The sequence below is a fragment of the Monopterus albus genome, unplaced genomic scaffold (genome assembly GCF_001952655.1).
Source record: "Monopterus albus unplaced genomic scaffold, M_albus_1.0 scaffold2.1, whole genome shotgun sequence".
NCBI classification, from domain to species: domain Eukaryota; kingdom Metazoa; phylum Chordata; class Actinopteri; order Synbranchiformes; family Synbranchidae; genus Monopterus; species Monopterus albus.
The window spans coordinates 8,114,700-8,142,575 of NW_018127882.1; the positions used below are offsets into that span (position 1 = coordinate 8,114,700).

The following is a 27,876-nucleotide window of genomic DNA, read 5'->3' on the forward strand; positions in this document are numbered from 1 at the left end:
CCCCCCCCCCGGGGCACCCCCAAGTGGGGAATTTTTTTTTTTTTTTTTTTTTTTTTTTTTTAAATACGCGCAGTCATTGTGTGTGTGTGTTAGTCATTGATGTGACATACAGGAACAGACGCAACCTCTGCAGGCCTCATTTTACCAGCAAAGTCTGTTGAAGTACTCTGTCAGATGGTGATATCATGTCTGTCTGTTTTTTCTTTTTTACACAGTCTGATGCAGATGAAACTGTGAGTCATTCACCACCACCTCTCTTCTTGAACTCATCACACCTTTGCTTGTCTCTTTATTTGCTCTTGTTAACACTCTACTTGTCATACACACAACCACCTGCTGCCTGAAGTATAAATGCAGGTCCCACTTTGTTGCCAAAACTCCTGACTAAAAAAGGAAGTGTGTCTGCACATGCTGGCTAGACAAAGTGAGAGAGAAACTGAAATTTGGTCGCCCTCCTTTAGCTTGTCCGACCGGTCATGCAGGTGTGTGTGGCAATGCATGGGTTTATTCACCTTTCAAGCCGGGTTGATTGGGGCGCTTGGCTGCTGCAGCAGAGGCTGTATCAACAGATAAGAGGAACTGACCCTTCACTTATTTGGTGGTAACAATGCATTTCTTTGAGCCAAGATAAAGAGATGTGGTAGGGGGCATATCAAAGGCAGTTAGGCGAAGAGAAGAACAGTAGTAGACTGACAGAGTTGGGCTGGAAGTAGATCAAGACTGATTAGAGAGGAAAGGCTAGAAGAAAAATAGAAAAGGAAAGGCTGAGCTTTGAGATGGGTTGACAAGAGAACATACAGTTCTTGAAAGATGTAACTGTCTCTCTCGAAAACCCTCTTTCACGTTATGCTGACAGTCGACATTCTCTAGCCCAGAAAAAGCTGCAGCTTGGTCAACTTCCCACAGCTAGCTACCGTATGCAGGCCAAATGTTGAGTAAATGCAGGGTGTGTCTAAAGCTGGAGCTCTCTTTGTATGTTTTTCTGTGCACAGAGCAAACACAACGCCGCTGACACACTTGTATGATATTCTCACTGTGTTGCTGTTTTTCAAACAGAGGTGTCTTCGCTAAAACATTTCTGTCTTTATTCTCTTCCCCCCCCACCTCTGTCTTTCTCTCTGCAGTCCAATCCTCCCTGTTTGTGGGCTCGGTGCTTCGGTGGCCTTCTACACATGAGCAACTAGACCTCAACCTCTGACCTTGGCGTGATCTTTCACCTCTTCTACCAAACCACGCCCACAGGTGAAGGTGTGTATTTCTGATCGTCTTTGAGAGGGTGTCTGTGCCCGTGTTGGTATTCTGATGTTTGCTTGTAGTATTCTGGCAACACATTAGTAGTGTTCTGCAAAACCTACACACTGCAGAGGATTTGCATTTTAGTATTTTCTGGAGTGGTGCCTTGGAGTGGTACTAAGTTTATTGATCATCATCTAGGGATGGTGATATTGACAAATTTAATACCACCGTGATTCTTTTTGGTGATATTGACAAATTTAATACCACCATGATTCTTTACACATTACCATAATCAGTATGTTGCAATATTTATGAACAATACAATAACCAAGGTTTTAAAGTGTCTGACTCTCACCTCTGTCATCGATACCAAGGTATTGCCAAAGGCAGCATGCAAAGCCGCTTTTGAAGTTTCTGTGTGGTGGGAAAAAAACTTGACTGAATGAGTCATTACACCATAACAGGTCTTCTAAGGATTCGGGTTTCAACCGGAAATGCACCTTGTATACTAAGTGTATGTTCTCTATTGAGAACAAAAGACAATTTGCACTGTTGTACAGAGCCGATTGTTTTCTGAGAAGGCATCGTAGAATCTGTTGGGTGAAGCAGATGCGTTGACTCATCCTTCTTGCTTATTTATCAGACCTAAATATCCAGCATCCTCTGGATCTTGCTATACTTTGTTCAGAGAGGTGTGTTTGTTTTTGTTAGACACTCACTCTGGATACTGTAGTGTGTTTGAAGCTGCATGAAGGTGTGTAACAGCCCCCTCTCTCCCCTTGGGGCTGTGTAGTGTGTATGGAGCAGTGTGAGAGCGCAGCGGCTCTGCTGGAGTCAGTCAGAGAGCAGGAGGTGCAGTTTGAACAGCTGACCCGGGCAGGAGGAGAGGAGGAGAGTGGGCCTCCCTGCCACCAGCCCCTCGGCCCTGGGTTGCCCCCTCCCTCACACACAGGTAACGCTCCCCAACATCCCCGCCCAGATTCGCCCATAGGCGTCCCCAACCCCTGTCTTTCATCACCAGTGCGTGGGTCATCAGTCCTTCCAGTGAATTCATGCATCATTTTCTACTTCTGACATTCATCCATCCCTTCTCTCCTCCGTCCCTCCTTCTCTTCGCCACCGCTCAGGGAGTTTGTATGTCTATGTATTTTTGTGTGCCATCATTAAATGTCTTTACTTTTTGCTCATCTGTGTGTTAACCTTTATTTTCAAACATATCAGATCATACCTCCACCTGGTTCCTCTACTGTGAACATACCTGAGGTGTTCATCATCACAGCCTTTTTGCATGGCTTCACTCTCACTCACCGTAAACACTCTGACACACACATGTGCATACCTCACACGTACATACTGTACCTTTCGTCGCCCCCCTGCTGTGGAATCTTGGTTATTTTCCTCTCTGTTTCAGCATGTTGTTTTTGGAATGCGGTCATTTTGTTGCTTGAGTCACATACTACTGCATCCATTGTGGCTTCTTATCATGAGAAATGTTTTTCTTTTAATGATCATGTAATTCATTTATCGAACACTCAGTGTGATTGTAATTGCTTCTGTTGGGCCTGGACTATGCTATATATTCCTTTGCATGCAGTCATCCTTTGTAAGAACCTTCCAGAAATTCCAATCTTTCTGATGATTTTATATTAATAATACAGGATTTGTTATATTTTTGATACATTAGCTGCACTGTTTGAATGGCAAAAAATTGAATTTTGGAAGTTTTTGACCTGTAACCTATTTAATTTAAATGAGTTAAAAACAGCTTTCCCACCTTATTTAATCCTAATTTTGAGTTAATTTACAAGAAATTTTAGTACCTTACAGTAGGAAATAACATTGTGATGGTAGATTTATTTTCTGCATCACCACCACCTTCTGTTTGCATTTAGCTGTGCTGATAGTTTTAAAACTCTGCTGTTTCATTTACAGCCGAGTTATTTGTTTGGATGAGGTTCTGCAGTTGCCCTCTTGTCCCATTTGTAGTCTTTATTGAGAGGCTTGACTTTCAGAGAGTGGTGAACTTAGCTGCAGGCTCGGAATAAAAAACAGAGCCATTATCATTATTCTCTAACAAAAGAATAGGCAGTGCAATCTTCAGGGGTTGGCGTTTTAAGCATTTCTTTCAGCCCTTGCACACTGACTGTGTAGAAGAGTTTCAAGTTCTCTTCTAAATGTTTTTCTTCCTTTGAGCGCTTGCTGACACAGCTTCAGTTTTATGTTTTGTCTCTTTCAATCCTTGGAAGTGACTCATCTGATTAGAGTGAGGCAGCTGAATGGAGACGGCCAAAAAAAGCAGGAATCGGTGCTTTTGGCGCTAACTGTCCATGGTTATTTCTAAAAATATTAATGCTGATAAAAGATGTGTGCATGACATAGCTGCGAGGTGGCGTCATTGGAGGGACCAGCTGTAGGGGATGTGTGCCCTTCTTGTTATAGAAGTACAAGCTCTACTTCCTGTTGCTTTTTAATTACAGTCCTGCCTCCTTATGGACATGGGATGAAGTGCAGTATGATTTACTAATGCAAGTGAAGTGGAAGTCAATGATCAATAAGACTCAATGGTTTTCTTGGATTACTCAATATTATTGCAGTAATACTAAGATTTATAATAACTGGGCGGTGGAATGGTTCCTGAAAAAGCAGCCCACTTGTTCTCTGTTCCCGTGTGGTTGTGGCTGTCTCTCCTACCAAGGCAGTCATATTGCAATAGAACTATTACTCAGTGTTAGAGTTGTACAGAGTGACAGTCAGCAGGAGGAGGTAGGGTGTGAGAATGAGTGTCTGCATTCCAAAGTGTCCTCCTCCAAGTTTGGCAAAGATGCACAGACCACAAGCTGAACTGGACATAAACTGCAGGGAGGGTTTGGTCAGCAATGAATGTGCCTCAGCAGCACTCATCTCAGTAGTCATGTCATCTAAGTGATTATAAGAAAGTAGACAGCACTGGCTTCTGGGAATTTGGCCTGGAGCCACACTTATGGCTTTTTCAATAAAATGTTTATTTTACAGCTGTGTTCCCGTTTCATTCTAGAACGGGCGTTTGGGGGATGCAGACATAGAACGACTGAAACTAAGTGACTCATACATAAACGGCACACAGGTATGTGTTTGTGTGTGTAGTTAATCTTGTAATTTATGTAAGTAATCTTGTAAAATATTTTTCCTAACATTTGTCCAAGAAAAAATATGCATTAAAAATTGTACAGTAAGTGCTGCTGATTTAAAAAAAAATGTGTCGTGGCATGTCTCAGCTACACTACAGGATGGTGGACCCTGCACATGGTGCTCTAGATGAGAGCTACACACCAGAGGATGACTCCCAGGAAGTACACTCTGTCTTTTCTGATGAGGGAACCACACGGCGGCCAGACAATGGGGTAGAGGGATATGACAAATGTTCCAGTTTTGTTAATATCATCAGGTGTTCTCAAATTTTAACACTTATTTTAATGCATCACTTTCATCTCACTCTCCCTCAGATAAACAAACCAGTCTCGCGCACAGTTCTTCCCTCTGACCCAATGTCCATTGATGGGGGCTTGTCAGTGCCTGGTATGGGCGGATACAGCGCCACTCTGGACCGTCCTTACAGGCACCCTGGTGCAGGAGACTACCCCACTGCCACAGTACCCAGAAACTACCACTACGGCCCTGTTGGGGTCTATGATGACTGCCGAGGAGGCCCACCATCAGAGGCCTACACTAGTCTCAGCAGGGGCTCACACATGGATGAACGCTACAGGTACAAAATCCCTGCATAGAGTAGTGCTATGAATCTTGTGTAGTGGTACATTTATTTGATAATATGATTGTATATCCAGGAATATGCCACTTGTTAGGACAGTACAATCTAATGAGCCACAATTGCACTTGATTTAACCAGGTAAGGTCCCAGTGAGACTCCCAGTTTGATCTAGCCAAGACAGTAGCTTCAACACCAGTTACATTATAAATGTATGTACATAAAAGCATCATTCTGCTTTGTCAGCATCAATGTCATGTTTAGCATACCAATACAAACAACCTAACATGAAACTGTTAAGACGGCCCTGGTTTTAAAACTGCAGCATGTACAGAGACCTAAAATACTCTATATTTGTCACCGCTCTAATTTCTCAGAGAACTCAACAGTCATCATGTGGATGAAGTTCTACTTTTGGAAATGTAGTAGAGGAGCAATCAATAAAGTTTAATGTATAGTTGAGCGCTAGAAGTCAACTCCATAATAACCATACGGTAACCTAGTTAATGTATTAATCACGTTCCACATTCATTCCTACACCAAGAGGTGTTAGACCAGGTTTTAACAGGATGGTGAAACCTCGTTCACGTCACATCACCAGCCTCGCTTTACTGAATTTGACTACTAATCTCCTGTGCTTCTCTCCACAGGCCAATTGATGGCTACAGGACTCTGGACTCTGGCTACCGGGCCCCAAGCCGCCAGCAGCTTGATCCCTATGTAGCACAGCCACAGGCGAGTCGGGGAATGAGGGCTTTGGGCTCAGCTATGGAGATGCGGTATGGCCACGGTCACTATGGCCTTGAGGATGACCAGCGCAGTGTGGGATATGATGAATATGGCATGGGGCCTCCACCCATGCACCCTGGGGGCTATGGGACCATGCCACGTCTGGGGCCCGGCCCTGGGGCTATGGACAGACGAAGACTCAGGTGAAAGATGACATTTTCTGCAGTTGTATCATGACCTTGTTTTTATCTTTTCATTTGGAAAATGGATGTATAAAATATACCTGCATTGTTTTTCTACTGGGTCATCCCGTAACATTGAGAAGTTTGCTTGAGACCCAGCTAACAGTTGTTTCTGTCTGCATCTTTTGACAACATGCAGGAGCTATGAAGATACTTTGGACAGTGACATGGGAGGAGTTGACCCTTATGCCTGGGCTGTTCCTGTGACAATGGAGAGAGGGAGCATGGCCTCATTGGACAGCACACTGAGAAAGGCTCCTCCTGCCTCATGGAGACAGCCGGAGCTGCCCGAGGTCATCGCCATGTTGAACTACCGCTTGGACCCTGTCAAGACCAATGCTGCCGCCTTCCTCCAGCATCTTACATTCAAAAATGATAAGGTGATACTAGGGTCACATTCAAATGCAGAATAGTAGCATTTCTCTTTTATTTCTGAATTGAGATTTTGTGACTGTTTGGCATACTCATTACTTGTGCCTGTGTATCTAGGTTAAGTCAGAGGTTCGTCGCCTGAAGGGTATTCCAGCCCTGGTGTCGCTGCTGGACCACCCCAGTAAGGAAGTGCACCACTCGGCCTGTGGAGCACTAAAGAATATTTCATACGGACGAGACCAAGACAACAAGATTGCCATCAAGAACTGTGATGGCGTACCTGCTCTCGTCAGGTTACTGAGGAAAACCCATGACCAGGACCTCACTGACACTATCACAGGTGCCATTATCATACAATGATCTTTTTTTTTTTTTGTCCTAGATTAGATACAAAATAGACTCATGAAGGAGAAATCAGCATCATATCTGAGTGTTGTGGCATGATTCAAGGGTCAAGCTGTTTTTTGGGGGGTTTTTTTTATTACATTGTTAGTAACAGTATTTATTCTGTCTCAGGCACCTTGTGGAACCTCTCATCCCATGACTTTGTAAAAATGGAGATTGTGGACCACGCCCTGCACGCTTTAGTTGACGAGGTGATCGTTCCGCACTCAGGCTGGGAGCGAGGGAGCAACGGAGGTGAGGAGAGCTGCAAACCACGCCATCTGGAGTGGGAGACCGCCTTGACCAACACTGCTGGCTGCCTTAGGTATGTAAGGGATCAGTGCATGGAAATTAGAGGAAAGTGAAACTTACTTGGAGAAGAAAATGTGCAATTATGTGCTAAACGTCTCCCTTTCTCAAACAGGAATGTGAGTTCAGAGCGCAGCGAGGCCAGGCGAAAGCTGAGAGAGTGCTCAGGATTGGTGGATTCACTCATGTACATTGTCCAATCACAGATAAACCGCAAAGATGTAGATAATAAGGTACGTATTCACTTAAGATGGGTTTTTACACTTAAAGGTTTTACCTTTGGACTTTTTACTCATTTGCTAGACAAATGTTTTCTGTGCGTCTCCATGCTTGATTGTCATGTCACCCTTTCATCCCTTCTTCCTGCAGTTGGTGGAGAACTGTGTCTGCCTCTTGAGGAATCTGTCCTATCAGGTTCACCGTGAAGTCCCCGGCTGTGAACGCTTTGCAGAAACCACCTCCCACAACCAGGGACCGGCGCCTACTAACAAAGGTGGCTGCTTTGGCTCCAGAAAGGGCAAAGGTCAGTGTCGAACATCTGTTACATCTTAGACTTAGTGTGTCTAAGTTTAACTGTTGAAAGATGCATAGCTGCCGGTGGGTTTGAGCGAGTTGTTGTCAGAAGCACCTGTCGCTATTTTTCATGCTCTACCACTGTTTCCCTCCTTTTCCTCCTCTCTCTTCTCCCTCCTTCCTCGTACCCTTCCCCCTTCTTTCTTCTCACCCTGCTGCGCTTCCTACCTTCTCTCTGCTGTGTTTAGATGAGTGGTTTTCCAAAGGTAAGATTCTCTTGGTTTCATGTGTACTGTTTTGAAACTGCTGACCATCCGTTTTACTAACATGGAATACTCCTCCATTGGAGAAATAAGTGTGTCTAATAATGTCAACTTATTCATATTCAGTACACAGGCATGATCATCTGATGTCACGCAAATGATACTGCATGCTCACAGTGCTTGTTCTACTGGTTGCATGGTTGTATTTTAGTTTACAGGATACAAGATTAGAGGACTGAAGATAAGGGAACACATTTCAACCAGCGTCATTTTAATGTTACTTTCTTTGCTCATTTGTTCATGTCTCTTTTTTTTGTTTTCACATTGCAGCAAAGAAGGATGGAGATGATGGAAGTGGAGATCACATTGATATTCCAAAGAGGACAACACCTGCCAAAGGTAAATAAGAGTCTTTACCTTTAAAATCATTAAGACTGGATCCATCTTATTATGTTCTAGTCAGCTCTGTCCATGCTATTGTCAGGGTTTGTTTGTGACTGCTAAACATAAACAGGTTTCTTATAAAATCCGGTTGAGGTGTAAGGACCTTTTTAACTGGATATCTGGATATTCATTAAAGGCTTTGCCACTTATTTTGTTTCATTAGTTTGTCCTTTTATTTAAAATTCATTATCTAATCATAATTTCATCATTTATTGTTTTCTTTGTGTGAATATTATGGCGATATTTACACCACACTACATGGCTATTATAGTTTGTCACATTTTGTAAATCTGAACTAATGCCCCTCTGCTTCACCTGACTTCAGGCTACGAGCTGTTGTTCCAGCCAGAGGTGGTCCGCGTTTACACTTCACTGCTCAGAGAGAGCAAGAACCCATCAGTGCTGGAGGCCGCTGCTGGGGCCGTCCAGAACCTGTGCGCCGGCCGATGGACTGTTAGTACCGTTACTAAACTTGTTTAAAAACATATCATTAGTAATATTTTCAGGCAAAGTCTCAGTCCTAAACCAAATCTGAGCATTTTATTTAAGTAAATTTAATTGATTAGTCAGTTGTGATCAACTTTATGACACTGTGTCTCAAAGTTGCTGAAATGAAACAACTGTTGGTGACATTCATTACTCCCTCTTCACCTGCTTGTTCCTCAGTATGGTCGCTACATTCGTGCCACTGTGCGTCTGGAGAAGGGGCTTCCCATGATGGCGGAACTGCTGTCTCACGGCAATGATCGCGTGGTCAGAGCAATGTCCGGAGCCTTGAGGAATCTCGCCATCGACAACCGCAACTGTGAACTCCTCGGTAAAAAAAAAATAAATAAATTCCGCAAACCTTTGAAATATTATGTAAGAATATGTTTTATGACATAATTTTGTTTGATAATATCTTGTTTTGCTATCTACAGTATTCATTGTGCAACTTTTTGGAAAGTTAAATTGTTCCGTATGCGTGTCCGCTGTAGGTTTGCATGCTGTGCCTCACCTTGTGGCTAACCTGCCTGGAGGCCAGAGTCAGTCTGGGCGCACACTATCTGAAGAGACGGTGGTGTCTGTACTGAGCACGCTCGCCGAGGTCTTAGGCAACAGGATGGAGGCAGCGAAGACCCTCCGAACCTCACAGGGCATTGAGAGGCTGGTACTCATCACTAAGGACAGGTAAGTGCATTCATGCAGTTGACTAAGTACAAATGGTGCTCTCAGTGTTTTCACTGGTGATCGTCTGCTTTTAGAGATTACAGCTGTGAATGCAGCTTGTTACAAACCAACATGTGTTGTATAGGCATCACATATACAGTCTATTTCTTGTCTGCCTAGTCACTTTGAAGCAAGCTTGATTGACTTTTTGTGACTGGCTGTTAAAGACAGCTGTGCCTAGATATGAAGCAGAGACAATCACTTTGGTCAATGTGTGAACTTGTGTCCTACAGCAAACGCTCAGATCGGGAGGTGCGGGGTGCAGGTCAGGTGCTACAGCTCATCTGGGCACACAAGGAGCTGCGCCGGCCTCTCGAGAAGGATGGCTGGAAGAAGTCCGACTTCATGGTCAATCTTAACCCCAGCACCGCCACCACCAATGGCCCGAGCACCCGAGCTAATGGCATGTATGAAGACAGCACCACACCGCTGCTGGACAGAGGTCAGTGTGCAACAAACGATTTACAGTGAAAATTATTTTGACTGCTTATAAACCTAATGTTCAGTAAAACCGTAGCAGAAGGTAAAACTGTGACTGAAGTGTGTGTTTTGATTTGTGATCCTGTTTTTCTTCGTCTTAGGGGAAAAGAAGGACATGATTCCACTAAATGACCTCGGCCCCGGTTAGTACATTCATCATCACTGCTTTTGAGCAAGACAGACTTGTAGAAAATATCTTTTTCAAGATGACCTCTTCTGTAATTTTTCTCCCTCTTATCTATTCTCAGAGGCCTACTCTACACTGGACCAGAGAGAGGGGAGACACACTCTGGATGAGACTGCAGACACTTTACCGGTACTTCTTAAACATACTCGCTCACATTGACTTGTTGAAGTGGTCACACTAACAATACTAACCCCTGGTCTCCTGCATTATGATGCATATTTCCTGACTTGAACCTTTTCCATTGGCAGAGTTTAAAACCTCACGGTTACTGACAGTTTTCTCTCACACTCACTTCCTCTCTGTCTTCTCTTTCTTTTTCTCTGGGTCTCTCTCAGCGAGGGGTGTATGGGGGCAGAAAGGGCTCCCTGCCTCTGTTGGACTCCTACGATGGTTAGCCCCCCCCTCCCCTCCCCCCCCCTCTGCATGTAACAGCATGGTATGTCCAACTGACCTCTCATCCTGCATGGACTCTGAGCTATGTTCCTTTTGTTTATTATACCTTTATATCCTCAGTGAATCTGGTCAAGGTTTACTGTACTGAGACCTACTGTATCTCTATGATACCTTGATGTGGTGTGCACATGCTGGTATAGTATGCTGCAAGGTGCTCCTTGTGCGATGTGGTCCATGCAGTCTGTCATTATACCGATGAACTCAAGGCTGAAAATAAAGATTAAAGCCCTGAGAATAGTAACTGATGTTTGTGCAGTAGTGTTGTCACAATACCAATACCGGTGGTTATATTAATATAAAAATATATCGCTCTATTCATAGGATTTTATTTACCTTCACTTAAGTTTTAATTCACAAAATAATTTATTTGAAATTCAATATGCAGTCAGACCGGCGACTGCATCACTAAGAGGAGGGAAAGGAATGTGATTACACGTAAATGCATGTTTATAAAGGCTTAAAAGTATTTGCCCAAAGGTTAATTCAGTTAAATGTTTGGCTTTTAAAGCAGCATTGAACTTCAGAATCACACTAAAACACTCCTACCTCAGAGCAGCCCTACTCTGACTTTCAGCCAGAAGAAATCCTACACCAAAGAATGAATGTGACGTCAACGTTTTACGACATTACAGAGACATGCTGTAGGTTTTCTGACAGTTGAGGTTTGTAGTTTTAGTGGGGGTCCTGAATTGCTGAAATCGACACCAGTTCAAGTGAAGACTTGATGTCTACACCTGGTAACAGAAGATAACACAATCATTACAATGTCTTAATATTATGCTTTATACCAATCATCTTCTATAATGTGACTTCACTGCATGAAATATTCTCATCAGCCCTATTTCCAACTAAAAAAAAAAAAAAATCTAAATTATAACAATAGAGCCATGCATCCAGGGAGAACAAGATTGTTTTCAAAGATAAGTTTCAGTTGGCTCTCACTTAGCCGTAGTTCTCCCCAGTAACCGCTTGAGTGTTAATTCTCTGATAATGTTTTCAAGCCACATAAATGTCCTTGCCTGAGCTCTGGGCGAGGATTTTAATGTGTGTACCACTGTTGACTCCAGTATATCCAGGGAAACCAGCCATTTTCATAAATGGCCTGTGGTGCTGTAAGAGCGATTTAACTTTGCTTTTTATGGCTGAATTTGTCAGGGTGTGTTCTTCTTGTATTCCACACAAGATCTGTTACAGAACTACTCAGTTTTCATCCATATGGCATCTTTTCATGAGCTCAGTGTCATTACGTGTTATCAAAACATACAGTATCTCTCCTCCCACAGAATCTGCACATATCTCTGTCTGAACGCCACCTCCTGGCAGCTCCAAACCAGTTAAGACGTCCCTGGAGCTCTCCCACATGTTGGTGGAGATAGTGGGAGGGATTTCCTAAACTTAGGGATGTTGATAAAAAGCCTCCTGCCCCTAAAAGTAGGAACAAAATTCTGAGAATTTTTGCCCAGTTAGAAGCGAGTTCCTACACTAAATGAATACAGGCTCAGGTTACTGTGACAGCACTACTGTGCAGTGTGCCATACTTGTATTGCGTAACGAGTCTTTGCATCACCTCCTCATTTACTTTGTAAAATACCCACATTTTTAGTTTGTGTACTTGTATTTTGACTCGGATTTACTCTGCTCCTCCAGAAAAACTGATCGTGTGCATCACCCAGACTGGGCCATTCCCGCCCTACCACTGCTACTGAGGAGAGAAGATCCAGATGCACAGACTCTCTCCCTTTCTTCTCCTCCCCCACCCACACCCCCGTCACAACACAGATGGGATCAGAAGTCGAGGGTTGGCATCCAAAGAAAGTGGTTGTGTTGCAGGCAAAAGCTGTCACGCAGCACACAAATACATACACACCTACTTTTTACAAGTTCATTCAAGTGTAGCAACAGGAATATATTCAGTTTTTAAATTATAGCTGTTCTGTAAAGGCAATCACCATTGTTGACAATCATTTAATTCTGGTGTTGTCATTCTGCTTGTTTGATTTTTTTTCTCCATGCTCTTGTCAACATTTTTTCCATAAGTTGTCATAGTTGACGTTGCTGCCAACACCCGCATCCTAGTGATGAATTTGTACGTAGAATTCTATGTAGGGTATATACTGTATATAAAAAGAAAATGGGATGATTGCATTAGTTTTGGCTCATTAAATTAAATTCCTTACTGGGATTGCTGGGAGGTTGGGGCACGCCGGCGGCCATCCTGTAGATCGAGAATGTATAGGAGTTATTTTCCTGTCTAGAGGTATTTTCTCTTGGTTGGGATGAGCACAGGTGTAGACAAGAAAGGGCAGGTGTGTGTATATTTGTCAAACAGCAAACCTGTGTGTATGTGTAAGAAAGTGAATATGGACCTTTTGAGTGAGAGAGAGTGTGTGTGTGTGTGTGTGTGTGTGTGTGTGTGTTGGACCAAACCCATAAGACCACATCTGTTGTGAAATTTTTTTATCGTGTGCTCCTGTGAAAGCATTTTTTTTTTTTTTTTTAGTTTATATGTACCGACTGCCTTTTTTTTGTTTGATACCTTTAATTTCCTGCTTTTTTTTTTTTCTTACTTCCCCAGTTTAAAAAAAAAAAAGATTTAAGCTGCTATTTTGACATTTCAGCTTGGATTTGGCCAAACCGACCAATATTACACACCAGACGTGGTGCTGAAATGTGAAGCTGCGAAAACACACACACACACACACACACACACACACTACTAAACTAGTCCTGGCTCTACTCTATAGATGCGACCTACTTTACAGTTTCTTCATTTAGAAGGTAACAAACTCTTCTCGTCATCTCTTTAAGTCTGTTTTGTCCAAAAATGTAACTACTTGCTGAGACTTGAGTTGTAACGGACAAATACTAATGTTTAATTTGAGAGATGGGCAAAAAGCACATTTTGGTCAAAATTGTTTTTCACTTTGTTTTATTTTGGGGTTTATATGTGAGGGAACGGTGGCTGAACTTTATGCAATTTGTTCTACTTTTTAGTCCCAGTTTTACCACTGAGTTGTTTTTAAAGGCAAAAGAGACCAATCATCTTTTTTTTTTTTTCTTGTTCCTTGTTTCTTTTTCTAAACTCTCCACATACATAGTATATTTGTACTGTTGCCTACCCATGGAAAATCATGATGTACCATTCATACCTGCCTTGGCTCTGAGAAGTTGCTTTTTTTCAGTCAAGTATGTAACTGGTAATACTATTGTTTTTATAAATAAAGATCTTTTCTTAGAGGAGATGCATGATTGATGGCTGTGTGGTGAGATGTGGATGGACTTGCATTGTCATGTAGTTAAACACATCTTATTAAAGAGAGTCTGAGTAATTTCATCTCTGCTCTTGTTGAGGCAAATGGCAGAAGCATAAGCTTGATGCTATGTCAGATATTCATTCCCTCACATCAGGGTGCTCAGTTTGTTTTTCTTCTTCTCTGGATTTACTATCGAGGCTTGTTTTTCTGAGAAGTTATTTGTTGCCAGACCTTTTTCAGCTCGCTACAGCCATTAATCTCCTAACTAAATTCCAGTTCATTAACTTTGAAACACAAAGTGCATCGCAGCACAGTTAAAAACCAATAAGTGCTGACACACTCAGCTTTGCTGTTGTCTCCGGTTACACACTGAGCTGTGTGCTGACAGGCAATATCTGTCACCTACGTGTCTGTGTACGTTTGTCAGGCCCCAGCCAAATCGAAAGAGCATATGAGACACTGAGGGAGTGGAAGTGGCTCAGCATTTCCAGCATGTAACGCATCTGAAATACATCTGTTGATTGGGAAGCAACTGCTGTGTCATGAGGACTTGAAGTGCATGCCAGTGTGAAAGTTTAATATTAGTCAGGCTTTGTTGTGCATGTGCCAGCGTGTGACCTCTACCAAGTCAAACTGCTTAATACAGATGTTAACGCTAACAGGAATTAGCAAGAGAGATCATATCTCTCCCATATTAGCTTCTCTCCACTGGCTTCCTGTAAAATCCAGAATAGAATTTAAAATCCTAACATACAAAGCCCTTAATGACAAGGCTCCATCGTATCTTAAAGACCTCATAGTCCCATATCATCAGCCTTTAACTATCAAGCTCCTCTCCTATTGAACCAGATCCCAGTCTCAGTTCAGGAGGCAGACACCCTCTCTACCTTTACGATTAGACTTAAGACTTTCCTTTTTAATAAAACTTATAGTTAGGGCTGGATCGGGTGCCCGTGAGTCTTCCTTTAGTTATGCTGCTATAAGCCCCGTGATGCTTGGAGTTTCTCTCCTCGCTCTCCCTATGTTTCTATATGCCACCATTACACATCACTAACTTTGTGTCTCCTCTCTCCCGTAGTGTGTCCTCTCTCTCTCCCTGTACCTTTCTGCAGGTTGCCCTGGCCCTGGAGCTCTATGTTTCTGACGAGCAGTCACCAGCCACATCGACCTGATCAGTGTTTGATTGTTGTGTCTTGTTGCTTTTCTTCTTTTGTCTCCCCTCTATCCACTCACCCCAACCGGTCGAGGCAGAAGGCCGCCCACCAAGAGCCGGGGTCTGTCGGAGGTTTCTTCCATTAAAGGGAGTTTTTCCTCCCCACTGTCACCAAGTGCTTGCTCAAGGGGGATTTGTTGGGTTTTCCCTATGTAATAATAGTGATAACAGTAAGGTCTAGACCTTACTTTGTAAAGTGTCCTGAGATGACTTTTTTTTTGTTGTGATTTGGTGCTATACAAATAAAACTGAACTGAATTGACTTTTTCGAACAATATATGTTCACAGACTCAAGTTAGTGTGAGGAGAGATTTTGGCAGCAGAGGAGTTAATGTTCTACATAAACTTCAACTTGGCTGTTTTTATAGGTTGACATGAGTATGTCATATTTAAGATACATAGTACTACATTTAAAACCAACAAATACTAAATATGGTTATGTATGTCAGTGCTGATCAGATAGCTTGCTTTGGGGAATATAGATATGGTTTGAGTGTTTTCTTTCAATGTCTGAACAAAATATATCAAACTCCTGAATTTAAGAAGTTTTCAGATTTAAATCATAAAGTATCTGATCAGATTAACAGTGACCAAACAGTCTGACCAAGCATTACTTTTCAAATTCTAACATACCTGTATGGACCAAAAGAATAACTGCAATAATTTGAATGTCAGCTTATAATATAATATCTTGTTCAACCACAACTGAATACTTGATAGTGACAATGAAATAAAATGGACAATTAGTACTAATTATTACTAATTATCAAATCTGATCTTATCTCATATGGACACTGGTGTCTGGATAGTAAGAGAACAATATAAGGAAATGAACCTGAAGCAATAAAATGCCCCAGTGGAAATTACAGCCTTGTTAGCAGCTGCCAGGATGTAAACACTAACTGCACCTGCCACAATAACAATCTCCTTGACATGTAGTAGCCACGGTGTTAGAGCTGCAATAAACTGTAGAGAAGCATAAGTGGTTTAGCTGCTACAAGCAGACATGTATATGATTGACAAGTGTGTGTGCATGTCTGAGTTAGTCACTGAGTGCCTGTAATGTTTGTAAAATGTGCAGCTGGTACACTGCACATACCTTTCCTTAAACATGAGAAGACTAAATGCAGCAGATTCCCCCTCCCTCCCTCTGTCCTGTTATTTGGTGTCATATCTATTTAGGGCTCCCTCTCTGTTCTTCATTTCCTCTCGGTCTCTCTGTAAAGCCCCAACAAAAGCAGCGACATTCAACTCCTGCACTCGAGATCTGAGGGAATACTGTTGGGATAATAAGTCCGAAGGAATATAGGGCATGAGATGAATGACTGTTGAGGAATGTAGCACCAGATTCGTGACAGTGAGCCAGAGTCCACATTAGGAACACCACCAGGTCTGTTACCATGCATTTGGTAGGGAAACCACACCAGTGGGAGAGTATGTTTGGCCTGTTTTGCTTTTGATTTCTGGAGCTGATTTGTGGAGGAATGAGAGTACAAACAGATCCGTTTAAGAGCAAAGTACCTGCTTTGTTTTGCCTTTTAACTCATGGATTCACTCAGTGTCCCCAGTCCATCCTCTTCAAGCTCAGAAGACGAGTCCCCTGATGGCACTCCTGTCCCGGACTCCTCTCGCCACACATCCCACGCTGGGAAGCAGAATGGGCTCAGCGGGCTGGGCTACGGGCTGAGGGTGGCCTGGTACAACCTGAGGCCCTTCATCCCCTTCTTCATCATCAGCTTCATGGTTGTGGCGATCGTCTACTTGATGCAGACCATTGTCTATGGGGGGCCCTACAAAGACCCCCTCTTCTTTGTTAAGTTCAACGAGCGCTGGCCCCGGCCCACCCCAATCCGACAGCACTCTCCAACACCTACCAAAATTTTCGGTCTGGTCCCCTCCTCGTTTTTCGAGCAAGTCATTGATGACCAGCACAGTGAAAACAAGACTATGTGAAGTGATCGACTATGTGGATATGAGCAACGTGGACTCCTCAGGGACTGCACGAGTCTCAGCGCTCAGACTGATAACTGACTGAGAATGGAAATACTGTGCATCTTCTTTTGGTTATATTTGGGCTGGTATACAGTGAATCAACCTCACCTGTCTGATAATCAGCCCATAAAGCGGAGCCTATATGACAACATTTTGCACTATTGTCTAATTTTTTTTATATTTATGTTTCTATAGTGCTTTTAAGGCCAAATTTATCCAGGTAATTTGTTTTTGTAAATCATTTACACTGAAGTAAAGGAGTTTATAAGTCATATAAAATAAATAAATAATTAAATAAATCTGTATGTTTTAGACAATAAATGTGATTTTCTGACATAAAGCACTATGGATATATGTTTTGTCTGTAGGTCTGCTGATATTGTGATGTTATCCCTTGAACACTCTTTTTATTTTTCATTTAAAGGTAGGGTTGGTGATCCTGGAAAAACCAGCAAGAGGAAACTCAATTTTGAAAGTAGACAACTGAAGAAATCCCACCCTTTCATTTTGACTTCTCTGCAAAGCCACTCCTCCAAAACATGACATGCACTGCAACACACATTGCCAGGCTAATACTTATAGATTTCAGGAAAATAACAAATGGCCCCCAAACAAAACTACGCCGATTATGACCTGTCCAGCAAATATATGGCCACCATGGTGTCACTTTTCAGCCCCTTTTGCTCTCAGTTGTCACCATCTTTCAAAAGTCACACCAATGTTAATTCAGGTTGTTCTTCTTGCAGCATCCAACCTCTTTTTAGTCGAATATGGTGTTACAAATGTAAAATCCTTAAAACTCACTGGACTGATTTTTACAGAACATAACATGAAACCAAAGAATGCTACAGCACTACAAACTCACCCACTGTGACTGAATGAATGAAAATGGTTATGAATTGAATTTTATAATAATACTGATTAAGAAACTTAATGCAAATGAATGTTCAAACAAAGAGGCATGGGGTGACAGGTAGATTGGTAGCTCTGTACAAGATAATATATTAGCGGATGTAAATAACAATTTGTCAAACTGTTTATTCATAGTAATATTGTTGTAGCTGTTCCCTGGACCCCAGGAAGATTAGCTGTTAGGCTACAATAACAGGGATCAAAGTAAAGTATGAATATATGGAAGAATTTTTAGCATGGTTGTTGTAACCTATTAGACTGTATGAATTTTAGTCAGGTGCACCTAATAAAGTGACAGCTGACAGTAAACTAGATTAACATTTATCGAAGCAACCCTGCTAGTTTTGAATGTGTTTGAGATGAAGACGAAGAAGGAAGTTAACGGAGATAACCATCTCGTATTTACCCTTTTTTACTGTAATCTTTGACAGTCCATTTCATGCTCTGCTAGCTCTGTGCGGCGGTGTTGTGCCGCCCCTAGTGGCGGGGCCACAAATTACAGCTACACTTTCCCGCTGGTGACCACGCTGACCCGTGGATGACCTCACCAAAACGCACAGAAAAACTTTTGTTTGTTAACGTCACTTTGAAAAATATATCTTAAATCGAACCAGGTAAATTGTTTTGCCGTGAGAGTGGATTTCTACAGAGCTTTGAGGCTCGCAAACGGTGAGTGAAGCCAGTGTTTGTAACCTGCCCACGTTTGTTTCAGTTTTCACCGCGGGAAGGACGTAACGTATGTGTAAATCGCTCACAAGTTTATTAAGAGTCAGTAATGTAGATTTTATGACATGTTAACTCATTTAACAGCTGGTCTTTTCACAGCTACGTAGGCTACTCCCTCTGATAAACACTGATAGCTTGCTAGGTGTCCGCAGGGATGCTAACCTGTAGGTGTGTCGTGTAGCAGCAGAACAGGTTCCCATGTCGGACTTCTTCCAGTGGAAAAACGTTTTTATTTGGTTGTTTAAAACACGTATGGACATTTATGGCGATTTGCTGTGGTGGAAGACGTACTCCGATCTGATTTTTGACTTTAAAGTAGTAACACCAGTATAGAAATACGCGGTTATAAACGACCAAAATAAACTATTTAACTACCAAAATTATGCAGAATGACCCGTTTCAGAATAATATTGTCAAAGTTTTATGTAAAGGAAATTAATGCAGCCTCTGCAAAATCACACACAAAGAATGAGCTTTCAAATGTTTATGAGCTTACTTTTTTATTTCAAACCCTAAACAGCATATGTGTTGTGCACAAGCTTAGATTTTGGGAATCTCTTTTTTACTGTTACTATTTTATATATCGGCTGTGTACCATGTCAATTTTCCACTTGCTTATAAATTATGTCTTAGCCTATGATAATGCACCATAATTAGTTTGTTGATTATATTTTACATTATTAATCTGTATTATAAGTAAAATTTAAAACTACAACATTGGCCTCTAAAATGTAGCTAGTGGAGTAAAAGTAGGAAGTAGCAGAAAATACTGAAGTGAAATACAAGCACCTTAAATTGTACTTAAAACCTAATTACTTATTAGAATTGAACAGTTATGTAGTGAGAAATACACCAAATGCCATTTTTGTTATATGTTATGAATTCACTTTCACCCTTTGCTCCTCTGCTGAAGTGGATGGCAAAATGTGGTGCTACCAAAAACCTGGGTTCAAAGTGCTCCTCCTCGCCGAGCTGCAGAGACAACAGCAATGCAGCCAGTTCTGTGACACTCTACTCAAGGCAGAAGGTTTAAACACACTCAGAAACGAATTAACACACATTACAGCATTAAACTCAGAGTTTCTAATACTATGGTTTATGTTCTTGTAATATTGTTCTGAGCAGGAGTGTGTAAATTCTACACATTTTCACATCTTGTGTTGTGTTTTCTTGAATATGTGGAAACCATTATAGTTACTGATGCCTTTTCTCTCCTCCAGGTGTTTCAGTACCGGCACACAGCTGTATTCTCTCAGCTGTCAGCCCCCACATCTCCTCAGCTCTGTCCTCGGTGCCAGCGCCTCCTGCAGGACAGAGCCGTCTCCTGGAGTTTCAGACTCTTGGCGCCTGCACCCTTCTCCACATGGTCAGACTGCTGTACTCTGGAGAGATGGCAGGGGAGGGGGAGAAGGAGAAGCAAGAGGCTATTTCAGCTGCAGCCAAACTGGGTATCCATGGGCTGGTGGAGGTGACAAAAAGGAAAAGCAGAAATGAGGGAGGAGGGGTTCAGCACGCGGAGGTGGGAGTCCAGACAGAGCCACTGATGCCTGTGGAGAGCGAGAGGAGGCAGAGCAGGTGGAGGAGAGACGTGAGGGATGGGAGCACTGTTCTATGGAAAGAGATACTGTCAAATGGTGAAAAAGATATGTGCACTCAGACAGATGAGCTGCAGGTGAACGTACCTCTGCCTACTCATACAGCAGTCTCCTTGGACACCATTGATGTGACTGTTCTCCAGGAGTTAGGGTTAGGACAGACAGACTCCCAGCTTGTACCATCTCAAATTCCCTACATCCCCATACCTGCCGTCTACCCACCAGATGAAAACCAAATTCCCCAACCTTCCTCTGCTCCTCCTGCCTTTATGCAAGACCCCACAGCAGCTCGATACACATCTGTTGCTGCTGTGGCAATGCCATACACCTCCACACCCCCGTCCCTCCTTCCTTTTACTGCCCAGTTGGGCCCATGTGCTGCAGACCCTGAGAACTGGTGGACTGGCACTCAAGAAGCAGCCAAAAATGTCACAGCAGGTGAAGAAGGGGATGAGCGGTTTGAGATGTTCCAAGACAATATCGCAGGATTTATCAGCTATTTCCTGAACTCAGACCAGGAGCACGTTTGCACGGAGCAAGGAGGGAGGCAAGCAGGAGCGAGAGGCGCCAGGAGAGCCAGGACAGGCCAGAGACACACCAGGAGACCACGAGCAACAGGAGGGAGGGGGAGAGGACGGTTCACACAGACGGTGGCTGTGCAGGATGTGGGGATGAGCAGGCTGCAGAAGCTGTTCCTGAAGAAGGAGAGGGTGAGGACATCCAGGGCAGGTCAGGGTGGAGGAGCTGTGGGCAGGAAGTTGTACCTGAAGACAAGAGAGTTTCTGACATCAGCGAAGAGCTGTCAGAGGACAAGAAGGCGTGGCAAAGTGTGGGAGTTCAGTGAGACTGGAGACACACTGCCCTACAGTGAGAAAGGAGGAGGAGGAGGTGCAAAGAGTGGAAGGAAAACCAGAGCACAGCAGCGAAACCAGGTGAGAGCCTGCCTTGTGTTTGTGGCATGAGTGAAATGCTCAAGGAGATGGTAGGTGTGTTATTGTCTGATTTGACAATGAAACACCACCTCTTGAAATATAACATTTTCCATACAGGATACAGTATGGAAGAGTTAAATCTGTAACTGTACTACTGCTTCAAAATGCAGGAACGTTTCTGAGAAATGTTAAAGAAACCACAGGTAGTTTCCAAGAAAATCCAGCTTAATATGAGCATTACAAGTATAAGAAAATATGTCCAAAATAAAAAGGTGGTCTTCAGCATCTGCCCTCTGCATGTTTGTCAGTGTATGAACAGAGTCGGACATTGTAGCACAGGATTATTGCTTTCTTGCTTATTTCTAACTAGACAGACTCATTTTTGTAAGACTGCAAGTAATAGTTATTTTTTTAATATATAATCTGCCATTTATTTTATCAACTGACTATAAAATGTCTCACATCAGTGTCACAAAGTTTTGTATCACACAACAAAGAAAAGCAGCAATTAATTACATCCGAGAAGCTGAAACTTGTGAATGTCTGGTATTAGACAGTTAGTTTAATCAGTTAATAAATTAAACAATTAATTACTTGTCAAATTGTTGCCAGTTAATTTTCTGTCAATTAATTAATCTCTACATAAACTCAGTGTATAATTGCTGTTTAATAACTGGCGACACATTAATACACATTTTAATTCCTTCTACATTCTGCTGTGTATATTTCATTGCAATTTAGCTTTGGTTTCTCTCCTGTTACAGGACAGTCTCCCAGTGGGCACAGCCCAGAGGGCAAGAGCCAGACCAGCTACGCCAGTGTCCTTTTCTCCCTTTCCCATGCAACTCTACAATGGGGTATCAGCCTCCAGCCCTTCCCTCCAGCCTCCTCCGTCTGCCAGCCTGCTGTCATCTGCTGCTTCCTATGTGTCTCCAACATCCTCTCTCCTCCACACCACCTCCCACTCTCCACCCAGTGAGGACCAGTTCGAGCACATCGATCATCTTCTGGAGGAAGTGATGATGGGCCTCCACATTTTACCAAACGGCAACAGCAGTGGCACCAAGTGTGCTCAGCCTCCTATTCCAACCAGCAGCAGCAGGTGCACCTGTGCCTCCTCTGGGACTAATTTGGCCCAAAACAAACAACAGGACCATACCACTGGCTTCTTAGAAGCAGGACCAGGGGTTCATGGGTCCACACAGGTTGTTAATATAGCAGGAGGAACTTGCGATTCCAATTCTATAGCCAGTGAGGTGCCTGTTCTGCAGCAGCACCAGGAGGGTGAGCTGAATGACATGCTGAATAACTTCCTCCAGTTATTTGAGCAGCACATTAACAGCTGCAGTGCCAGGGAAGACGAACAGATGGATGATGAGAGCTCCTCAGTAGCTAGCCAGCCTTACAGTGACCTGAGCAAATACAGAAAAACCACAACCACTCCCACTCCTCCTCTGCAGAATAAACACAGTCGTCAGCCAGTTGGATGCCCTCGAACAACTGCACTGCAACAGAGCGGGGCTGCTGCTCACAGCACCCATCCCCCAAAACATACTAAGGGGACCACTAGTAAAGCCAGAGCACCAGTAAGGAGGGGCAGAACAAGCCAACTTATGTTCTCATTAGGGAGAGAGGTTGTGAGAGGGAGGAAGTCAGTGTCATCGAATGATGCAAAGACCAAAATCCCTCATGAACAAAAAGACAAGCAGCTCCAGCAGGTTCCTGTAGTCATACTGGAGAGAAGTCTGGTGCTCGGGCACTGTCAGAGTCATGACGTCAAGGTGACAAACTTCACTTATTTTTAAAGCAAGTGTCTCAACTGATGATAATATGTGACAGCCACAAAATGTAAACTGGTTTGTCTGTGTATTTTTTCAGAGTCCTGCAAAAACAAAGACAAGTTCAGCATCAGTGAAATGCTCACAGGACAGGTCATCTAAAAAGAACCAGTCAGTGTGGTGGAGCACAAAGACGTACCCAATCAGGAGCAGGTTGGGGGAAGCTAAGGTTAGTGCTCATCATATTAGATTAGGTTAGATTCAACTTTATTGCCATTACACATCTACAAGCATTTCGTTGCCTTTACTTGTACATGTGTAATGACAATAAAGTTGAATTTAAACTAATCTAATATGGTGAGCGTTGACCTTTTTACGAAGTTGAGTTGAGTGTGCTGCGATGCATAGAAAAGCGCTATACAAGTATAAGAACATTGACTTCCTTTTGGAGCCGGCCTCAAATGGCCATTCCAACTGCGGTTTTGAACACTTCCACACTTCATTTCTCAGCCTCAGAGTCTAATCCTTTGGCCTTGTTGTGTTTAGGCCTAATTAGCAAATATTAGCATGATAACATGGTAAACTAGATGGTGAACATGGGAAACATTATGCCTGATAAACATCAGCATGTTAGCATTGTCATGTGACCATAATAGCATGTTGACATTAGCATTGAGCTCAAAGCATCGCTAGGCACAATGTAGCATTCTCATTGTATGGCCAAAACTGTAATTATGAACACTTGAATGTTCACGTCAATCTCGGACCTGTAATTCTGAGTCATGTTTTAGGAGTTTCTGACATTTTCCCACTTGGTGAAAAGAACGGCAGACATGTCAACAGACTGTCGGAAAAGTGGCTGCAAATGCACCACACCTTGATAAAATAAAACCAAGCGTTAGCACTAATGCAATTAGTGTTAACGCTGGTTTATCTGGTCTATATAGTGTGACTACAAGGTTAGCACCAGGGCTGAACACCTTGAAATAATGTGCAAACTGAATAGGGGATTTTAAATTCCTGTTCTTCCCATTCCCAGCATTGTTTGAACAATACAGCTGTAGGGCTGCAAGCTTGGCTGCAGTCTCTTAGTCTTGTTTTCATGTTTGTCTGTATAATCTAATAAGGTTCATTTGTTTTTACAGGACAGTACTACTTTTCTTAAAGAGCCACGAGCACCCTCAACAGGCCAACCAGGCGTCAGGAAAAGCAGGCCCAAGAAAAATGGACAGCTTCCCAGTTCATCTAATGGTGAGAGTTCATCATTACCAATTCAGCCACAGTTTGTGGATCCCTGTGGCATGGAAGAACAATTAGAGAATGATCAAGAGAGACAGGAAGAAGAATTGACTGTTCAGCCACAAGAAGAGGCAGATGGACCTACACGGAGGGGAAAGAGGACAACGGTAGAGTCAGAGGAGACAAGCGATGATGCCACTGTGGTCAAGAGGGTTTGCTTTGAGCAAGTGGCACAGCCGGCCACTGAAACACCCTTACCAAGCTTCGAATCTGCTGACTGTGAAGCAGGAACTGTAGAAACAGAGGATGTGATTGATGTAGAGACTGTTTCCCTTACCGGTGTAGGACACTGTTTACAAAGAGATGAACAAGAAGAGAACCCAGTGTGGAGTAAAAGCACAGTCAGTCAAAGTGAGGAGAGCTTGCTAGATGAAGAGACGGAGAGCAGCAATGCTGAGTTTATCGAAGTGGATGAAGACTCTGATGGAATAAATGACCTGGAGAAAGATACAGGTGACTGCCACGAGTGGGTAGAAAAAGACCGCGACCAGGGCGGAGCTGCACCAGTTATGTCCCAGTTTGTTTCGCCTCCTTTACATTTTGCAGAACAGGCCAGTTTAGGGTCGGCAGTAAGCAGAGAAGACGAGGACATCGATGTGATCGGAGGTTCCAGTCCCGCCCCTGAGCCAGTGTTCATCAGCTGGACAGAGTCTTCAGAAGGCGAGAAAGATACAGGTGACTGCCACGAGTGGGTAGAAAAAGACCGCGACCAGGGCGGAGCTGCACCAGTTATGTCCCAGTTTGTTTCGCCTCCTTTACATTTTGCAGAACAGGCCAGTTTAGGGTCGGCAGTAAGCAGAGAAGACGAGGACATCAATGTGATCGGAGGTTCCAGTCCCGCCCCTGAGCCAGTGTTCATCAGCTGGACAGAGTCTTCAGAAGGGGAGAAAGATACAGGTGACTGCCACGAGTGGGTAGAAAAAGACCGCGACCAGGGCGGAGCTGCACCAGTTATGTCCCAGTTTGTTTCGCCTCCTTTACATTTTGCAGAACAGGCCAGTTTAGGGTCGGCAGTAAGCAGAGAAGACGAGGACATCGATGTGATCGGAGGTTCCAGTCCCGCCCCTGAGCCAGTGTTCATCAGCTGGACAGAGTCTTCAGAAGGCGAGGAAGAGGATGAAGACGAGGACATAGATGTTGAAGAAAAGACACACTGTGCTTCATCAGTGCTTTGTGCTGCTGCGAGTGAAGGTGAGCTTGTTAACAGAAATCATCTGACCAACATGCTCTCCCGTTAGCATCTGTGACGTCCAGTCCGTTTTATTTTCTTCTTATCGTTTTCAGTTATTTCTCACATTTCCCAGAAAATATTGCTGAATCGGTTTCATTTGGCTGAGTTTTAGAGACAGGTAGAGAAGAGATAGAGACAAACGTGGTTTCAGCATAAATATTTGTTTTTAGCAATGTCCTGAGTGGCTCCTGTTTTTATTGTGTTCATCTGACAGTCACGTGAAGGATTTGCGTTTTCCCTTCAGCGGTGTTTAAGAAAAGAAAAGCTGTGAGCTGTTTGTTTGGATTGAAAGATTAATGTGGTGAAAACCTGACAAGAAATAAATATGCAATATAAGCATAAAGACAACAAACGAACTGTATAGTTTTGTGTAGACATTGAATTTCAGCTCTGTAGTTGAGAACAGACACCTTGTGAAGCTGTCAAAGGTCACTGAGCTCATTCATTTCTGTGCTTTGTAGATGTTTAGCCATTGATTTTATATGAAGACAAGCTTGTTACTGCTAAGGTCAGTAAGTTCTAACTGGTAAACGGATACGTTCAGCAAAGTTTAACCGGCAAGTGTTGAAAACAACACTGATCAAAGAGTTTAGAAAGAGATTTCACTGCAGGTGTCTGTACCATGAAAGGCATCGAGTGTTTTATTACTTGTAAATACGACTGTGACTGTAGAAGTTGTAACTATGACTGAGAATGTCGATCTCTGTTCTGCCACAGTTTGCAAATGTTCCAGAAAACCCGTCTTCCTTCTTCTACTGTCAGGTCATTTTTGACACAAGGACAATTTTTGCAATAAAGATTTCTTTTTTGTTGTTTTTTCTGGTGTGGAATCACCTCTATGCAACAGTACACGTGCTTATTCTTTATATCGACTCTACTTGACTTGCACCTGAGGCTCATCTATTGATCAATTTTAGGATTTTTCAGATTATTAAATGGCAGTGCAATATGTACAAGTCAGTAAGCCCAATAGCGTTGGAATCACACAGGCACTGTCACAACTAAAATAAGTGGTCGACATATTGTTGGTTTGCTTTCCCAAGAAAATTTCTGCTACTGTCATGGCCATGGGATTATTTCTCAGTACACCGATCAGCCATAATATTATGACCACCTGCCTAATATTGTTTACGTAGAAGTCAATGTAGCAGTTAGTTAGAAATAATTTTTATTTTAGAGACCAGTGTACAGTATTTTTATTTCTATTCATTTTAACAAAGATTCAAACAAAATGGAATCTTTTGAAAAGGATGAATGAATTTTAAAAGTTTAATCTACGGTAGGTCAACCTCATCATCAGTGAGCCATGGGTGTTCATGACCCTGTTGCCAGTTCACCATTAGTCCTTCCTTAGACACTGTTAGTAGGTACTAGCCACCGCAGACTGGGAACACCCTGCAGTTTGGGAGATGCTCTGACCCAGTCATCACAATTTGGCACTTGTCAAAGTCACTCAGGTACTTAGACATGTGTTTTTCCTGCCTCCAACACCTCAACTTCAAGGTCTGAATGTTCACTGGCTGAGTAATATAATCCACGCACTGACAGGTGCCACTGTAACAGATAGTGTTATTCACATCACCTGTCGGTGGTCATAATGTTATGGCTGGTCAGTGTATTGTCCATTTCAATGTTCCCATAAATGCTGCCTATGTTTTTTCAAAATGGTAAAGATTTCTTCTTTGTGTGTTTGGCGGTTTTCATCTGTTAAGCTGCACAGTGTTCAGTTCTTGGCCACCATACTAAACAGATCCTTTATGTCTTTGGGTGTTCCTCCGGTTTTCTCCCCTATCTTTTCGCAGTTTTTCCATCAGTCTACACCAAGTGTCACTTGACTCCTGACTTGAAAAGTTTGTAGTTTCATCCTCTACAAAGATCAGTGAAGAAAGCACTTTGCAGGCACCGTTCAGGCCTGTATCGTGTTTTATACTGCAAAGAAAGTTCTCAGTGAAATCACATGCACACTTATACATGATAAAACAAGAATGCATGAAGTGAAAATGAGTTTATTAGTGATCAACCTGTGGATCAAACTGCTAGACGCAACAACTAAACACATCTGAGCTGCACCACAGCCCACAGCACAGTCTGCTGCACTGAGGAGTGTGAGTGCCACTGGGGAGGTTTCCCTGGTTGTGGCTCTGAGTTGAAGCTTCATCTCCCCCGTTTGGTTCACTCCAGTTCGCTGAGGAAGCACTCTATGTGTCGTCCAGCTCAGGTGAGAGCACAGCGCAGGTGTGTTTGTGGCAACCTCTTCACCAGATAAAAGGACACTGAGCATCAGTTATGCCAGTGTGTGTATGTGTGAAATGTGTGTCCCTGTGCTTTAATAGTGCAGTCTTGTGTCATCACACTGTGGCTGTAAATCAGTTTGGTGT

General features: G+C 43.0%; 2 protein-coding genes across 5 annotated transcripts in view; both read left to right on the forward strand.

Annotated features, from left to right (window-relative positions):
- LOC109957146 (catenin delta-1) overlaps nucleotides 1-13,590 on the forward strand; it is an 18,859-nt gene extending 5,269 nt beyond the window's left edge. The window contains 22 exon segments of the mRNA XM_020594806.1: nucleotides 1,125-1,248; nucleotides 2,030-2,114; nucleotides 2,116-2,188; nucleotides 4,271-4,339; nucleotides 4,491-4,616; nucleotides 4,719-4,981; nucleotides 5,632-5,913; nucleotides 6,092-6,332; nucleotides 6,442-6,664; nucleotides 6,841-7,033; nucleotides 7,133-7,250; nucleotides 7,387-7,540; nucleotides 7,779-7,796; nucleotides 8,124-8,192; nucleotides 8,563-8,690; nucleotides 8,904-9,054; nucleotides 9,215-9,407; nucleotides 9,680-9,888; nucleotides 10,028-10,069; nucleotides 10,175-10,242; nucleotides 10,449-10,549; nucleotides 12,214-13,590. Coding sequence (XP_020450462.1) covers nucleotides 2,035-2,114; nucleotides 2,116-2,188; nucleotides 4,271-4,339; nucleotides 4,491-4,616; nucleotides 4,719-4,981; nucleotides 5,632-5,913; nucleotides 6,092-6,332; nucleotides 6,442-6,664; nucleotides 6,841-7,033; nucleotides 7,133-7,250; nucleotides 7,387-7,540; nucleotides 7,779-7,796; nucleotides 8,124-8,192; nucleotides 8,563-8,690; nucleotides 8,904-9,054; nucleotides 9,215-9,407; nucleotides 9,680-9,888; nucleotides 10,028-10,069; nucleotides 10,175-10,242; nucleotides 10,449-10,508 — 2,760 coding nt within the window. The 5' untranslated portion in view covers nucleotides 1,125-1,248; nucleotides 2,030-2,034 and the 3' untranslated portion in view covers nucleotides 10,509-10,549; nucleotides 12,214-13,590.
- Nucleotides 13,591-18,414: 4,824 nt separating this feature from the next.
- Nucleotides 18,415-27,371, forward strand: LOC109957127 (uncharacterized). Of its 4 annotated transcripts, none has more exons than XM_020594767.1 (8): nucleotides 18,415-18,606; nucleotides 19,577-19,690; nucleotides 19,884-21,190; nucleotides 21,955-22,971; nucleotides 23,069-23,197; nucleotides 24,114-25,110; nucleotides 25,333-25,458; nucleotides 27,301-27,371. In XM_020594767.1, the coding sequence occupies exons 2-8, from the start codon at nucleotides 19,588-19,590 to the stop codon at nucleotides 27,354-27,356; spliced, it is 3,735 nt and encodes a 1,244-aa protein (XP_020450423.1). In that variant the 5' UTR covers nucleotides 18,415-18,606; nucleotides 19,577-19,587; the 3' UTR covers nucleotides 27,357-27,371. The 4 variants fall into 4 exon arrangements, with proteins under 4 accessions (XP_020450423.1, XP_020450442.1, XP_020450433.1 ...); XM_020594786.1 differs by lacking the exon at nucleotides 27,301-27,371 and having other exon boundaries at nucleotides 24,114-24,942; nucleotides 25,036-25,149; nucleotides 25,372-26,514; XM_020594777.1 differs by lacking the exon at nucleotides 27,301-27,371 and having other exon boundaries at nucleotides 24,114-25,149; nucleotides 25,372-26,299.
- The last annotated feature ends 505 nt before the right edge of the window (nucleotides 27,372-27,876 follow it).

Excerpts from the sequence above, each read along its gene's own strand:
- LOC109957127 (XM_020594767.1), top strand. The coding sequence starts at position 19,588 with ATGTGGTGCTACCAAAAACCTGGGTTCAAAGTGCTCCTCCTCGCCGAG. Across the intron at positions 23,198-24,113 it reads GCAGGTTGGGGGAAGCTAAG|GACAGTACTACTTTTCTTAA; the intron begins GTTAGTGCTCAT and ends TTGTTTTTACAG. Across the intron at positions 25,459-27,300 it reads TTGTGCTGCTGCGAGTGAAG|TTTTTCCATCAGTCTACACC; the intron begins GTGAGCTTGTTA and ends ATCTTTTCGCAG.